General features: G+C 38.5%; 7 protein-coding genes across 7 annotated transcripts; 5 read left to right on the top strand and 2 right to left on the bottom strand.

The window, feature by feature from the left end:
- Nucleotides 1–1,355: 1,355 nt before the first annotated feature.
- On the top strand, nt 1,356–1,640 carry YBL029C-A (uncharacterized protein; the record flags this gene model as incomplete). The annotated part of the gene is made up of 1 exon (NM_001184457.1): nt 1,356–1,640. The coding sequence occupies one exon, from the start codon at nt 1,356–1,358 to the stop codon at nt 1,638–1,640; it is 285 nt and encodes a 94-aa protein (NP_076874.1).
- Nucleotides 1,641–2,130: 490 nt separating this feature from the next.
- PET9 (ADP/ATP carrier protein PET9) lies at nt 2,131–3,087 on the top strand (the record flags this gene model as incomplete). The annotated part of the gene is made up of 1 exon (NM_001178270.1): nt 2,131–3,087. One exon carries the CDS (start codon nt 2,131–2,133, stop codon nt 3,085–3,087), a length of 957 nt encoding a protein of 318 aa, NP_009523.1.
- A 325-nt stretch (nt 3,088–3,412) lies between these two features.
- Nucleotides 3,413–4,429, bottom strand: SHE1 (She1p; the record flags this gene model as incomplete). The annotated part of the gene is made up of 1 exon (NM_001178271.1): nt 3,413–4,429. One exon carries the CDS (start codon nt 4,427–4,429, stop codon nt 3,413–3,415), a length of 1,017 nt encoding a protein of 338 aa, NP_009522.1.
- Nucleotides 4,430–4,798: 369 nt separating this feature from the next.
- HEK2 (Hek2p) lies at nt 4,799–5,944 on the bottom strand (the record flags this gene model as incomplete). Its single annotated transcript, NM_001178272.1, has 1 exon — nt 4,799–5,944. One exon carries the CDS (start codon nt 5,942–5,944, stop codon nt 4,799–4,801), a length of 1,146 nt encoding a protein of 381 aa, NP_009521.1.
- A 490-nt stretch (nt 5,945–6,434) lies between these two features.
- On the top strand, nt 6,435–7,472 carry RIB1 (GTP cyclohydrolase II; the record flags this gene model as incomplete). Its single annotated transcript, NM_001178273.1, has 1 exon — nt 6,435–7,472. The coding sequence occupies one exon, from the start codon at nt 6,435–6,437 to the stop codon at nt 7,470–7,472; it is 1,038 nt and encodes a 345-aa protein (NP_009520.1).
- Nucleotides 7,473–7,738: 266 nt separating this feature from the next.
- STU1 (Stu1p) lies at nt 7,739–12,280 on the top strand (the record flags this gene model as incomplete). The annotated part of the gene is made up of 1 exon (NM_001178274.1): nt 7,739–12,280. One exon carries the CDS (start codon nt 7,739–7,741, stop codon nt 12,278–12,280), a length of 4,542 nt encoding a protein of 1,513 aa, NP_009519.1.
- A 237-nt stretch (nt 12,281–12,517) lies between these two features.
- On the top strand, nt 12,518–14,635 carry POL12 (DNA-directed DNA polymerase alpha subunit POL12; the record flags this gene model as incomplete). The annotated part of the gene is made up of 1 exon (NM_001178275.1): nt 12,518–14,635. The coding sequence occupies one exon, from the start codon at nt 12,518–12,520 to the stop codon at nt 14,633–14,635; it is 2,118 nt and encodes a 705-aa protein (NP_009518.1).
- Nucleotides 14,636–14,885: the final 250 nt, after the last annotated feature.

Raw genomic sequence — 14,885 nt, 5'->3', positions numbered from 1 at the left:
TATTTTGGTTTTATAATCTCTATATATTACGACTAAGCTTTTGCCTAATACAAGATTAACACGCAAGTATAAAAGGAGATAACAGTGCAAATTCAAAAAAAAGAGTACAGATTAGAACTGGAAACCAACAGTCGCATATATATAATTTGCTTAATTCCTTTTAAACAATTGAACTTTTTCTCGAAAACACAACAAAGAGAGAAAAAAAAAAAAAAAAAAAAAAAAGAGAAAAACATGATAAAAATTGCATATATGTGGGTAGAAACCTTAAAAGTTATAATAAAGGGAATCCCACGCAGGAGCGGCATGGGAAGATAATATAATGAAACGAGCAAAAAATGGAGTCAACGTATGGCGTATTAAGATTGTGTTTATTTTTATGCAGGAAGGGGAATCGCACAGATAGTCAATAACCAACTGGCCGACTAACTGCATAAGAAATCGTTGTTTTTTTTTTCGAAGGCTCATTCAGATAAAGAAATCACTACGCGTTTTGTCTGTGAAGTCACAGATTTGAAAAATGAGAACGAAAAACATAACCACCTATGAGATTGAGTCCCTACATTTTACCATTTACGCTACTAAGTTACCCAATATCGTAACACGAAATAACAAGTTAAGGGGAGGAATGAAAAGGTTATCAAAGCGGCAGGAGACAGGAGGAATAACGCAGGACGAGACCCAAAGATAATATTTCTATAACGAAGTCGTTCGAACCCATCAGATTTCTGCTTTGATTACATACACAAGCTTTGTTTCTTTCTACAGGTGATTGTATGTGGGCTTATGGTATGCCTGCAGGACGCGTATGCATGTACGACGGCACGACCCGGAGCAAAACGGCGAGTGCTCTAACGCGGTGTATGGGCTAGATTCGTAATAGGGCTCTGGGTTTGCTGCAAGGGGTAATTATCAGCGATGGAATGACTCCGTTACCGCCCGACGCTATGTACGCCTTTTCCGCGTGCGCCGGTCTTTACCGGCAGGGGAGAATGTGGTGACGGCGGAGCCGGCGTATGGTGCCTCTACAAAAAATACGAAGTCTCATTTTAGTCACACTGATTTTCATAAGAAATGAGGAAAAAGAAAAGAGATGAAAATTGAGAAAAAAAAAAAAGCATTGTCGGGTAACAAATTATGTAGTGAAGATCAAAGGATATACACACAAACGAAGATGCGCATTAGCCACGTCCATCCCTTTCCCTTTTTCCCTTTCTACTCCGTTTTTACAATAATGTACGTTATAAAACAAGCGGCTGAAGAACAAGTTGGGAATAAATGTCAGCAAGGAAGATTGGTGTAAAGTGAAATCAGATAAGCAACTTAATACACAACCTCAAAAAGAAAAAATTACCATGTCATTCATACCTATTGTATGTGGTATGAAGAGTTTCGACTCTTCATACGATACCGTTCCCGGACATCAAAACCTGTATTGCCCGAATTGTCACAATTATAGTGTCGGCCCCATAAAAAGAAAGGAATTTTTCACTATTTGGTTTATACCGTTGGTTCCGGTCTTCTGGGGAAAACAGTTGCACTGCCCCATATGCAATTGGCGACAAGATTTTAAGAATGACGAACAGCTTAATAAAGTCATTCAAGAACAACAAAACTTACGACAAAAGCAGCCCAACTGATAACGAAATAATTTCCTTTTCTTCCTCTTATATATGTATTTATATATATGTGTTCACTATAACCATACATATATTATACAGAAGTATAGACACGATTTTTCCATACGTAACAAATAACATCACGATGCACGAGCACTGTTTCCAATGGAGAACAAGCGAAAGGCGGTAAATGCGCTATGCTGATTGGTGTAGAGCGCGGGCCAATGAGAAGGCCCCACTCTCAGAGGGTGAGGTGCGATTATCGGGGACATGTCTCCGTCGATCGGGCCCACGTCGTCGCACAATATAAATACCATTTGAGTTTTTAATATTAATTTTTCACGACAACCCACTCAAAAAAGTATATATTCACTGTTAGTTATACGGAACATTGCAATACATCTACAAGTCAAAGGAGCCCCTCTATATTATTTATATTTGTCGTTGTTCTTTTTTGTGTGCTCTTTTATACTTCAGAATCATACATTAACATACATATAAGCAAATAGCCATGTCTTCCAACGCCCAAGTCAAAACCCCATTACCTCCAGCCCCAGCTCCAAAGAAGGAATCTAACTTTTTGATTGATTTCTTAATGGGTGGTGTCAGTGCCGCTGTCGCCAAAACTGCTGCATCTCCCATCGAAAGAGTTAAACTTTTGATCCAAAACCAAGATGAAATGTTAAAACAAGGTACTTTGGACAGAAAATACGCAGGTATCTTAGACTGTTTCAAGAGAACCGCTACACAGGAAGGTGTTATCTCATTCTGGAGAGGTAACACTGCTAACGTTATCCGTTATTTCCCCACTCAAGCTTTGAATTTCGCCTTCAAGGACAAGATCAAGGCCATGTTTGGTTTCAAGAAGGAAGAAGGTTACGCCAAATGGTTTGCCGGTAACTTGGCATCTGGTGGTGCTGCTGGTGCCTTGTCATTACTATTTGTTTACTCTTTGGATTATGCAAGAACTAGATTGGCTGCTGACTCCAAGTCCTCTAAAAAGGGTGGTGCTCGTCAATTCAACGGTTTGATCGATGTCTACAAGAAGACCTTAAAATCTGATGGTGTTGCTGGTCTTTACAGAGGTTTCTTACCTTCTGTCGTTGGTATTGTTGTCTACAGAGGTCTATACTTCGGTATGTACGATTCTTTGAAGCCTCTATTGTTGACTGGTTCTTTGGAAGGTTCATTCTTGGCTTCATTCTTGTTGGGTTGGGTTGTTACTACTGGTGCTTCTACATGTTCTTACCCATTGGATACCGTTAGAAGAAGAATGATGATGACCTCCGGTCAAGCTGTTAAGTACGACGGTGCCTTTGACTGTTTGAGGAAGATTGTTGCTGCTGAAGGTGTTGGTTCTCTATTCAAGGGTTGTGGTGCTAACATCTTAAGAGGTGTCGCAGGTGCTGGTGTTATCTCAATGTACGACCAACTGCAAATGATCTTGTTTGGTAAGAAGTTCAAATAAGTCTAATCTGGCTTGATTCTTAATCTAAATTCTTTCTCACATTTTCCTTTTTTTCTTCTTTGGATTTTTGGTGTTTAATGAGTGACACGATTTGTTTTGATAATATTATTATCCTCCTATTTTTTTAGAAATTCTTTTCAACAAGAATCAAAGATTCATAAAAAAAGAAAACGATGAAATTTTTTGAACAACTTTTACGTATAAAGAAGAAAAAAAAAAAATTCTAAATATCCAGTAAATAGTTTTATATTAGTAGTATTCTTTCCCACTTTTTAAATGTCATCACATGATGTTTCTTATAAAATGCAATTTTTTTATTACTTAATCACCGCCAAATAGGTCTATCACTCTTTGTGCCGGTGGCAGTACTTTGCTTAAGGTTACTGGACAATGAACCACTTGTCTTACTTTTAACCAACCGAGTCTTTACATTTGTGTGTTCCTTGGATTTTGCAGAGGTTCCTGACGATAAGTTGTTCATAGACGTCGACCTAGAGAACGTTGTTTGCTTGTAAAGTCTATCAAAAACGGAAACTGAATTCTTCAATTGCGAATTTGTTCCTTGCGCAACTGGCGTGCGTTCTACCGGTTTGGTTTTGGCGTGTAAATCTCTTATTGATATCGATCTGTGTACTTTAGATCTTGGTATCGATGAAGCTGTCGAAGAGGAGGATGTATTACGGTGAGCGGAATTGATCTTGTTCAAAGAATTCGTAGTGGGCATTAGAAAGTTTGGTTTGTGCATAAATGGCTTGGGCTTTGACAATGGTGTGTTCTTTATTGAATTAATGTTAGAATTTGCTTGCATAGATCTCGCTCTAGCCACTATGTCATTACCATTAACCAATGAGTTCCGTAATTTCAATCTTCGTATTCTTCTTGTGATATCGTTTACCACTGGTGTAGTGTATGGAATTGAGCGGGACGGTCTCGACCTTTTCATCGAATCCGATCGATCCTGTGGGATTGCATGTTGTGACTTTCTCTTGGGCGTATGTAAAAGGGTATAATGTGTGTCTAGCGACTCCATCTGGCCAAATTGAGAGTCGTGCTTTGCTTGGAAGAACTCATTAATATTATACGAGCCCGATTTTGGTTCATTGTTCTTGTCGCCGTTGTATTGTTGTTCGGATTGATCTTTTAAAAATTCAAATTTTGAGCTAGCTCTAGAATCCAGTTCACTTAATACAGAATTTCCTAATCTTTTGGAAACGCCAATAGTCTCGATGATATTGCTATTGTTATTTGAATGAAAGTCTATACTCATATGCGGCGGCGTGAAACCATTAATTTGTGAAGTGGTGTCTTTTTCGTTATGCTCTTCTTGGAGTTTATCATTCATCCATGAAGATAATATGTGTTCTAGAGCTGTAATTGCATGTTTATTGTTTATTTGTTTATACCATTGCCTAGAAACTTACGATTTTTTCATGTTATTTTCCCCTTCCCTCTCTGTGCCTCTAGCCGGCGATGCGCGAAATGTTTAAAGCAAGAATTTCGATAGTAATAAAGAAAATACAACGGCTTTATTGAGTATTTATAAAACGTTTTTTTTTAATTCAAAATACATATACATGAATAAATATATACATATTGAATCATTTTTTTCCCTTTAATAAAAATACAGTTTAAACTAGTAATGATGCAACATTATTCGTTAAGATGATAGTTTGTTTTGTCTGTGTGGGACGTGCGCACGCACACGTATATACTACGACTGCTCCTCTTTGTTATCATGATTCTCTTGAGGTTCTTCCTTCTCTTCCAAGAAAGAAGCAGAATCAGAGCGTTCAGTAACAACAGTGGCATCTCCTTCGGCAGCTTCCAATTTTCTCTTGTAGTTTTCACGTTTCTCAATTTCAGTATTCAGGTTCTTCAAAAGCATGGACTCAGCAAGTTTGACATTCTTAGGAAATTTACTTGTGATTATGAATTTTCTAAAATTTTCGTCTTTATCATCGTCATCCTTCCTTTCCACGACAATATTGGTTTTTGTGAAAGTTTTCAAATTCTTAATTCTGTTCATTCCACGGCCAATAATGGCGCCTACATACAGTTCTGGAATCTTCAATTCGATCCTAGTGTTAGATGAGGTAGAAGGGGAAGTTGGCTCACCGGAGGACTTTTTCAGATGAGGGAAATAAGATCTTTCTGTGCTGAATCTGACGTCAACGTCACTCAAGATGATCTCGCTAATTTCGATAAGTACATTGGTGATGGATCCTGGGAAACCCTGGATCTCGATAATTCTCTCGTCGCTAGCAGGTAAGAAGTCCTTGGAAGCCACGATCTTAACGCCGTGCTTATTGATCAGGGACTTGATGGTGGCGCCTGCTTTCCCGATAATCGATGAGATATGGGAATTGGCCACAATGAGCCTCACATAACCGATGTCCTCCAGTTGCTGCAGATCTCTGATCTCGTCCTTTGAGGGAGCTGGTAAAATATGGTTCAAAAAGTGGAAGTAGTAGTGCTCTTCCGCTTCGCCCTCAGCTGCGTCCTCATTTTCGGGATTCCGTTTGTTAAGCACGTCAACAATATCACCAATGGCATTGGCCACATTGATTACGTTCCCAGCACAGGACAGGATCCTGTCAGAGCAACCGGGCACCTTTTCAGAAATACCGATCTTGACGGCGTTTGCAGCTCTTATGCGTGAGATGGTGGAGCCCTTAGTGCCAATGATCTTGGCAGCCTCTTTCAATGACAGCAAAAGCCTGTGATTGATGGTGGGTTGAGCGGTGGTGCCAACAACGGGGGCGCCGCCAGTGGCGGCGCTGCCGGCATCACTGGAGCCGCCGTTGGTATTGTTTGTGGGAATTGCAACGGGAGTAGCAGCTTCGAAGAACTGTGACATGGCTGGTATATATACTAATGCTGTCTCTAAGTTACCCGATAAGTTGATGCTTTGTTGTACAGGGGACGCGCGATAGGAGTGGGGAGCAATATGCTTTTACTTCGTATGCCAAGTAGTTATATATGCTCGGGTACTTATGCTCCAGATTATAGTCTTGTTTGTTGTTTGGCTGAGCGGCCGGACACACAGAAAAAAAACAAAAGGGCTTTCGTTAAAAGGGATAGGGTAATGTCTAGACTTAGCATAGGGCTAAAACAGAAATAGTAGGGTCTATACCGTTTTTGAAAACAAGTTGTGTAGGGTGAGACTTTTTCTTTTTCCTTTGAGTTTTTCTTTTTCTTTTTACGATTTGTCAGAAATTAGTCGGACGCTCTTGTGGGGTGAGCGCCAGCGCCGCTATAGTATATATAAAGAAGTTGCTGTGCTGGCGTGGACAATAATTGAGTCATTACAAAAAGTGGCGTACATAAAACTACAACAAACCTACAGGATGACCATAGATAACTACGACAACAGTAAACAGGATAGCAGCAAATACGAGGTTAGTGGTACGGGTGATGGCAGGAACGGCGATGGCGGCTTGCCTCTAGTACAATGTGTCGCAAGAGCTCGTATCCCAACCACACAGGGTCCGGATATCTTTTTACATCTTTACAGTAACAACAGGGACAACAAGGAACATCTAGCCATTGTGTTTGGTGAAGACATACGGTCGCGCTCGCTATTCCGTAGAAGACAGTGCGAGACGCAACAAGATAGAATGATCAGGGGCGCTTATATTGGCAAACTGTATCCCGGCAGAACTGTGGCAGACGAAGACGATAGACTCGGATTAGCTCTGGAGTTTGATGATAGTACAGGTGAGTTATTAGCTTCCAAAGCCACTACATGGGACGCCCATAACGACACGCTGGTACGGATCCATTCTGAATGTTACACCGGTGAAAACGCATGGAGCGCCCGTTGTGATTGTGGTGAACAATTCGATAGGGCCGGTAGGCTTATCGCTTGCGACCACGAACCCACAAGCAACATCAAAGGTGGAAACGGCCATGGTGTTATCGTGTATCTAAGACAAGAGGGTCGTGGCATCGGGTTAGGTGAGAAACTCAAGGCCTACAACCTGCAAGACTTAGGTGCTGACACAGTGCAGGCCAACTTAATGCTGAAACATCCCGTGGATGCTAGGGACTTCTCGCTGGGTAAGGCTATTTTGCTGGATCTTGGCATCGGTAATGTCAGGCTGCTGACAAATAACCCGGAAAAGATAAAACAGGTAGATCATGCGCCTTACCTTAAGTGCGTTGAACGAGTGCCTATGGTACCCATACACTGGACAAACTCCAGTGAAGGCATAGACTCCAAGGAGATAGAAGGTTATCTCAGGACCAAGATAGAAAGAATGGGTCATTTACTAACGGAGCCTCTGAAACTTCATACAAACCCTCAACCTACTGAGACAAGTGAAGCCCAAAACCAAAACCGTATGAACTCTGCGTTGTCATCAACATCGACGCTGGCAATATAAACACAAGTGTAGCATAATTATTAGTACATATAGTGCTTTTTTTGTAATGAAACGAAAATACCATGTTATTTTAATGCGTTACCCCGTCGGCGCGTATTGGCGCATTAACATCTTTATAGAAAATCAAATTATTTACTTATTTATTCTAAAACGCTAAACATCTATTTATTTACATTTGAGGTTGAAACTTCCCTTCATCCGATTGACAGGCATATTTAGCGGTAATTATTAGGGTTTTTGGAGAGACCTTGTATTCTTCAGAAATAATGTCGTCCTTCAACAATGAGACCAATAATAACAGCAACACTAATACACATCCAGACGATTCCTTCCCTTTGTATACCGTATTCAAGGACGAGTCTGTACCCATCGAGGAAAAAATGGCACTGCTTACACGGTTCAAAGGACATGTAAAAAAGGAACTAGTTAACGAATCGTCGATCCAAGCTTATTTCGCTGCGTTACTGTTCATCTCCGGCCATTACGCTTACCGTTCGTACCCGCGGTTAATCTTCCTATCACATTCCTCGCTTTGTTACCTTATCAAACGTGTGGCCATGCAGTCTCCAGTACAATTCAATGACACTCTAGTTGAGCAATTACTAAACCACTTAATTTTCGAGTTGCCTAATGAGAAGAAATTTTGGCTGGCTTCCATTAAAGCCATTGAAGCCATTTATTTGGTTAATCCATCGAAGATCCAAGCTATTCTAGCAAATTTCTTGCGAAGACCAAGTGAAAACCAAAACGGAGATTACCTGAATAGGATAAAATCTACATTATTGACCATCGATGAGTTGATCCAGATCAACGAGAAAAATAATTCAAATCATTTGCAACTACTGAGGTTTTTCATGCTGTCTTTCACCAACCTTTTAAATAACAACCTAAATGAACACGCAAACGATGATAACAATAATGTAATAATAGAGCTTATTTTCGATATAATGTACAAGTATTTGAAAATGGATGACGAAAATTCACAGGATCTGATAGATGGATTTATTAACGATTTAGAAGTTGAGAAATTCAAGCAAAAATTCATAAGTTTAGCAAAGTCACAGGACCAGCATGGTTCACAAGAAGATAAATCGACCTTGTTTGACGAAGAGTACGAGTTTCAATTACTATTAGCCGAAGCGAAATTGCCGCAGTTATCAAACAACTTGAGCAGTAAAGACCCAGCGATGAAAAAAAACTATGAGTCTTTGAACCAATTACAACAAGACTTGGAGAATTTGTTGGCACCGTTCCAAAGTGTAAAGGAAACAGAACAAAATTGGAAGCTAAGGCAATCAAATATAATTGAATTAGACAACATTATATCCGGCAACATTCCCAAAGATAATCCAGAGGAATTTGTCACTGTAATAAAGGAGGTGCAGTTGATTGAGTTGATTTCAAGAGCTACCTCGTCGTTGAGGACAACGTTATCATTAACTGCATTACTTTTCCTCAAGAGGCTAATCCATATCCTAAACGATCAGTTGCCCCTATCAATATTGGACCAAATATTTGTCATTTTCAAGAACTTGTTATCATCTACCAAGAAAATCTCTTCACAAACTGCATTTCATTGTTTAATTACTTTGATCATTGATATAAATCATTTCCATAATAAACTATTCCAATTATCTTTTTTATTAATAAATGAGAAAACCGTAACACCGAGATTTTGCTCTGCAATACTGCTGCGTAGCTTCCTGATTAAGTTCAACGACTCCAATCTTTCGCTCAACAATTCAAATACAACTTCGCCAACCTCAAAGTTGGAGAATAACATCATATACATCGAAGAATGGCTAAAAAAGGGCATTTCAGATTCACAGACAACCGTTAGAGAGGCAATGAGGTTAACTTTTTGGTATTTCTACAAATGTTATCCTACAAATGCCAAAAGATTATTGAGTTCTTCCTTTTCTCCACAGTTGAAAAAAGCAACAGAATTGGCAATCCCTGCTCATTTGAATATAAACTATCAAGTTTCCAGGGTGTCCTCTACTGCCTCCGCCTCCTCTGCAACGTCTCGATTGTACTCTCACTCTTCGAATAATTCTTCAAGAAAAACCAGTTTACTGGAGCAGAAAAGGAACTATCCAAGTTATGCCCAACCGACTCAATCTTCCTCCACCTCCCTACTCAACGCTCCTGCAGTCACAGCTGGTGGAAGTGTCATAGCCAGTAAACTATCAAATAAGCTGAAAACAAACTTAAGGTCTACTAGTGAATATTCAAGTAAAGAAAATGAAAAAAGGGCAAGGCATCATGACAGTATGAACTCTGTTTCAAACAGCAACACCAAAGATAATAATAATGTTACTAAAAGAAAAGTTAGTGCCCCTCCTTCTTCTACTGCCGCCACAAAAGTATCTGAAAATTACACAAATTTTGATGACTTTCCGTCAAACCAAATCGACTTGACTGATGAGTTATCAAATAGTTACTCTAACCCGTTGATAAAGAAATATATGGATAAAAATGATGTTTCGATGTCATCTTCTCCAATCTCATTAAAAGGCAGTAATAAACTTGGTGAATATGAAACCCTTTACAAAAAATTCAATGATGCTTCGTTTCCAGCTCAGATCAAAGATGCTTTACAGTATTTACAAAAGGAGTTACTGTTGACATCGCAACAGTCATCATCAGCCCCAAAATTTGAATTTCCCATGATTATGAAAAAGCTACGCCAAATTATGATAAAGTCACCAAATGATTTCAAGCCATTTTTGAGTATAGAGAAGTTTACAAATGGAGTTCCCTTAAATTACCTCATTGAGCTATATTCTATTAATAGTTTTGATTACGCGGAAATCTTAAAGAATAGAATGAATCCTGAAAAGCCCTACGAGCTTACTAACTTGATTATAACTATCGCGGATTTATTCAATTTCTTGAATGCCAATAATTGTCCGAATGATTTCAAACTATACTATATGAAATACAAAACCACTTTTTTCAATTATAATTTCAAGTTACTTTTAGAGATTTTCCGTAACTTGAACATAAAACATGATAACACTCTGAGGTCAGGAACGAACGATCTCATGCCTAAAATATCAATGATACTCTTTCAAATCTACGGTAAAGAGTTTGACTACACATGTTATTTCAATCTAATTTTTGAAATTTATAAATTCGATAATAATCGTTTTAATAAATTGCTAGCTGATTTTGACATTGTATCTACCAAGATGAAAATCTGTCATGAACTTGAAAAGAAGGATGCCAACTTTAAGGTAGAAGACATCATTTCTAGAGAAAGTTCTGTAAGCTTCACTCCCATCGACAATAAAAAATCTGAAGGGGATGAGGAATCCGACGATGCTGTAGACGAAAATGATGTTAAGAAATGCATGGAAATGACAATGATTAATCCCTTCAAAAACTTGGAAACTGATAAAACACTAGAGTTGAAGAATAACGTTGGAAAAAGAACATCAAGCACAGACAGCGTAGTTATTCATGATGATAATGACAAAGATAAAAAGCTTTCAGAAATGACGAAAATAGTAAGTGTTTATCAACTGGACCAGCCAAACCCAGCAAAGGAGGAAGATGATATAGATATGGAAAATTCTCAAAAATCTGATTTGAATTTAAGTGAAATTTTTCAAAACAGTGGTGAAAATACCGAAAGGAAATTGAAGGACGATAATGAACCAACAGTAAAATTCAGTACAGATCCTCCAAAGATAATAAATGAGCCAGAAAAACTTATTGGAAATGGGAATGAGAATGAAAAGCCTGATTTGGAAACAATGTCACCAATCAAAATAAACGGGGACGAGAATATGGGTCAAAAGCAAAGGATCACAGTAAAGAGAGAAAGAGACGTAGCACTAACTGAACAAGACATAAACTCCAAAAAGATGAAACTAGTTAATAACAAAAAATCAGAGAAGATGCATTTGCTTATCATGGATAATTTCCCAAGGGATTCCTTGACTGTATATGAAATTAGTCATCTTTTAATGGTTGATTCTAATGGCAACACTTTGATGGATTTTGATGTCTATTTCAATCACATGTCAAAGGCAATAAACAGGATAAAAAGTGGATCGTTCACTATGAAACATATAAATTACCTGATCGAACCCTTGATTACTTGTTTTCAAAATCAAAAAATGACCGATTGGTTGACGAATGAAAATGGTTTTGATGAACTACTGGATGTTGCTATTATGCTTTTGAAATCTACTGATGACACGCCTTCAATTCCATCAAAAATATCCAGTAAGTCCATAATTCTCGTTCATTGTCTTTTGGTTTGGAAAAAGTTTCTAAATACACTAAGCGAGAATGCCGACGATGATGGCGTTTCGGTGAGAATGTGTTTCGAAGAAGTATGGGAACAGATCCTTTTAATGCTTAATAAATTTTCTGATTATGGAAACGAAATCTATAAATTAGCGCAAGAGTTCAGGGACAGTCTAATGTTATCGCACTTTTTCAAAAAACATTCGGCAACAAGAATTCTAAGCATGTTGGTTACTGAAATTCAGCCTGACACCGCTGGTGTGAAAGAAACATTTTTAATTGAGACCTTATGGAAGATGCTGCAATCTCCTACCATTTGCCAACAATTCAAGAAATCTAATATATCAGAGATTATCCAAACAATGAGCTATTTCATTATGGGGACTGATAATACTTCGTGGAACTTCACCAGTGCCGTGGTATTAGCTCGTTGTTTGAGAGTCCTCCAAACTACTCCAGATTATACTGAGCAAGAAACCGAACGATTATTCGATTGTTTGCCTAAGAATGTCTTTAAAATGATCATGTTCATCGCCTCAAACGAATAGAGAATAGCGTGGTAGACGCGTAATTTTTTTTTACCGTGACGCGTCTCACCAGAGTTTCTTAGTTCTTTCTCTTTTCTAAAACTGTAATAATATGAGCTCTTTGTAGACACATATAACATTTTGTTTCATATACATAATATATTTGCATATAAAAATATCAAGATAATTGATTGTCAATTGGTTCAACAAAGCTTGAAGGTAAATTTAGGCAGGAGCAAGTGACTGAAAAAAAAAAAAATGAGCGGATCTATCGATGTCATCACTCATTTTGGGCCTGATGCAGACAAGCCGGAAATCATCACTGCATTAGAGAATTTAACTAAACTGCATGCATTGTCCGTCGAGGATCTATACATTAAATGGGAGCAGTTCTCCAATCAAAGGCGTCAAACTCACACAGATCTGACTTCCAAGAACATAGATGAGTTTAAACAATTTTTACAATTACAAATGGAAAAGCGTGCTAACCAAATTTCATCGTCCTCTAAGGTAAACACATCCACAAAAAAACCAGTGATTAAAAAAAGTTTGAATTCAAGTCCCTTGTTTGGCCTTAGTATTCCAAAGACTCCGACTTTAAAAAAAAGAAAGTTACATGGTCCCTTTTCACTCAGTGATTCCAAGCAAACATATAATGTAGGCTCTGAGGCAGAAACAAATGAAAAAGGAAATAGTTCTTTAAAATTGGAGTTTACTCCAGGCATGGCAGAAGATGCTGTGGGTGACAGTGCTCCATTGTCCCACGCTAAAAGCTCGGATGCCAAGACTCCCGGCTCGTCGACATTCCAAACTCCAACAACAAACACTCCTACCACATCGAGGCAAAATGTTCCTGCTGGTGAAATTTTGGATTCTTTGAACCCTGAAAATATTGAAATATCATCTGGTAATCCAAATGTAGGCCTTCTTTCGACTGAAGAACCATCATATAACCAGGTCAAAGTAGAACCATTTTATGATGCTAAAAAGTATAAATTCAGAACAATGAGGCAAAACTTACAGGAAGCGTCTGATGTCCTCGATGATCAAATTGAATCGTTTACTAAGATTATTCAAAATCACTATAAGTTATCTCCAAACGACTTCGCTGATCCAACTATTCAATCTCAGTCCGAAATTTATGCTGTTGGAAGGATAGTTCCAGATTCGCCGACCTACGACAAGTTTTTGAATCCAGAATCGCTTTCCCTAGAGACCTCAAGAATGGGCGGCGTTGGAAGAAGGGTAAGGTTAGATCTATCGCAGGTCAACGAGCTTTCGTTTTTCTTAGGCCAAATTGTGGCATTCAAAGGTAAAAATGCTAATGGGGATTACTTCACCGTTAACTCTATTTTGCCGCTACCTTATCCAAACTCCCCAGTGTCCACATCGCAGGAACTGCAGGAGTTTCAAGCAAATTTGGAAGGTTCTTCTTTGAAGGTTATCGTGACCTGTGGCCCATACTTTGCAAATGATAACTTCTCCCTCGAATTGTTGCAAGAATTTATCGATAGTATAAATAATGAGGTAAAACCTCACGTCTTGATAATGTTTGGCCCATTTATAGATATCACCCATCCTCTGATAGCGAGTGGTAAATTGCCAAATTTTCCCCAGTTCAAGACACAGCCCAAAACATTGGACGAGCTTTTTTTGAAGTTATTTACTCCTATTCTAAAAACCATATCACCACATATCCAAACCGTATTGATACCCTCCACAAAAGATGCAATTTCTAATCACGCCGCATATCCACAAGCTTCTTTAATTAGAAAGGCTTTACAGCTGCCTAAAAGGAACTTCAAATGCATGGCTAATCCTTCATCTTTTCAAATAAATGAGATATACTTCGGTTGCTCAAACGTTGATACATTCAAAGATCTAAAGGAAGTCATAAAAGGCGGTACTACCTCATCAAGATATAGATTAGATCGTGTTTCTGAGCATATTTTACAACAGCGCAGGTATTACCCCATATTTCCAGGTAGTATTCGTACAAGAATAAAACCAAAAGACGTATCTACGAAGAAGGAAACCAATGATATGGAAAGCAAAGAAGAAAAAGTTTATGAACATATATCTGGTGCAGATTTAGACGTGAGTTATCTGGGACTAACAGAGTTTGTTGGTGGGTTCTCGCCTGACATAATGATTATACCCAGTGAATTACAACACTTTGCAAGAGTTGTCCAAAACGTAGTTGTTATAAATCCCGGAAGATTTATTAGAGCAACAGGTAACAGGGGATCCTATGCACAAATTACTGTCCAATGCCCTGATCTTGAAGACGGGAAATTGACGCTTGTTGAAGGTGAAGAGCCAGTTTATCTACACAACGTGTGGAAGCGCGCTAGAGTTGACTTGATTGCTAGTTGATATATTTAATTCAAACTTAACTAATGGAATAGCTCAAGGTAGCACCAAAAAGTATTGTTATACACCTGAACTATCGACCTTGAAACTGGCTCTATAACTTACTTATTGATTAAAGACCATAACATGATCAGTATCCGGGTAATAAAGTAACGTGATCAGAGGCCAGAGAAAATGTTCATAAGTAGAGACTACTCTTAAATGCATAATAAAAAAAAAAACTGATAGGCATCACTCTTTCCTTTTTGACTAA

The sequence above is a fragment of the Saccharomyces cerevisiae genome, chromosome II, assembly GCF_000146045.2.
Source record: "Saccharomyces cerevisiae S288C chromosome II, complete sequence".
NCBI classification, from domain to species: Eukaryota; Fungi; Ascomycota; class Saccharomycetes; order Saccharomycetales; family Saccharomycetaceae; genus Saccharomyces; species Saccharomyces cerevisiae.
Note: the sequence above shows the minus strand (reverse complement) of the source record. Positions and strands in the feature narration are given on the sequence as shown.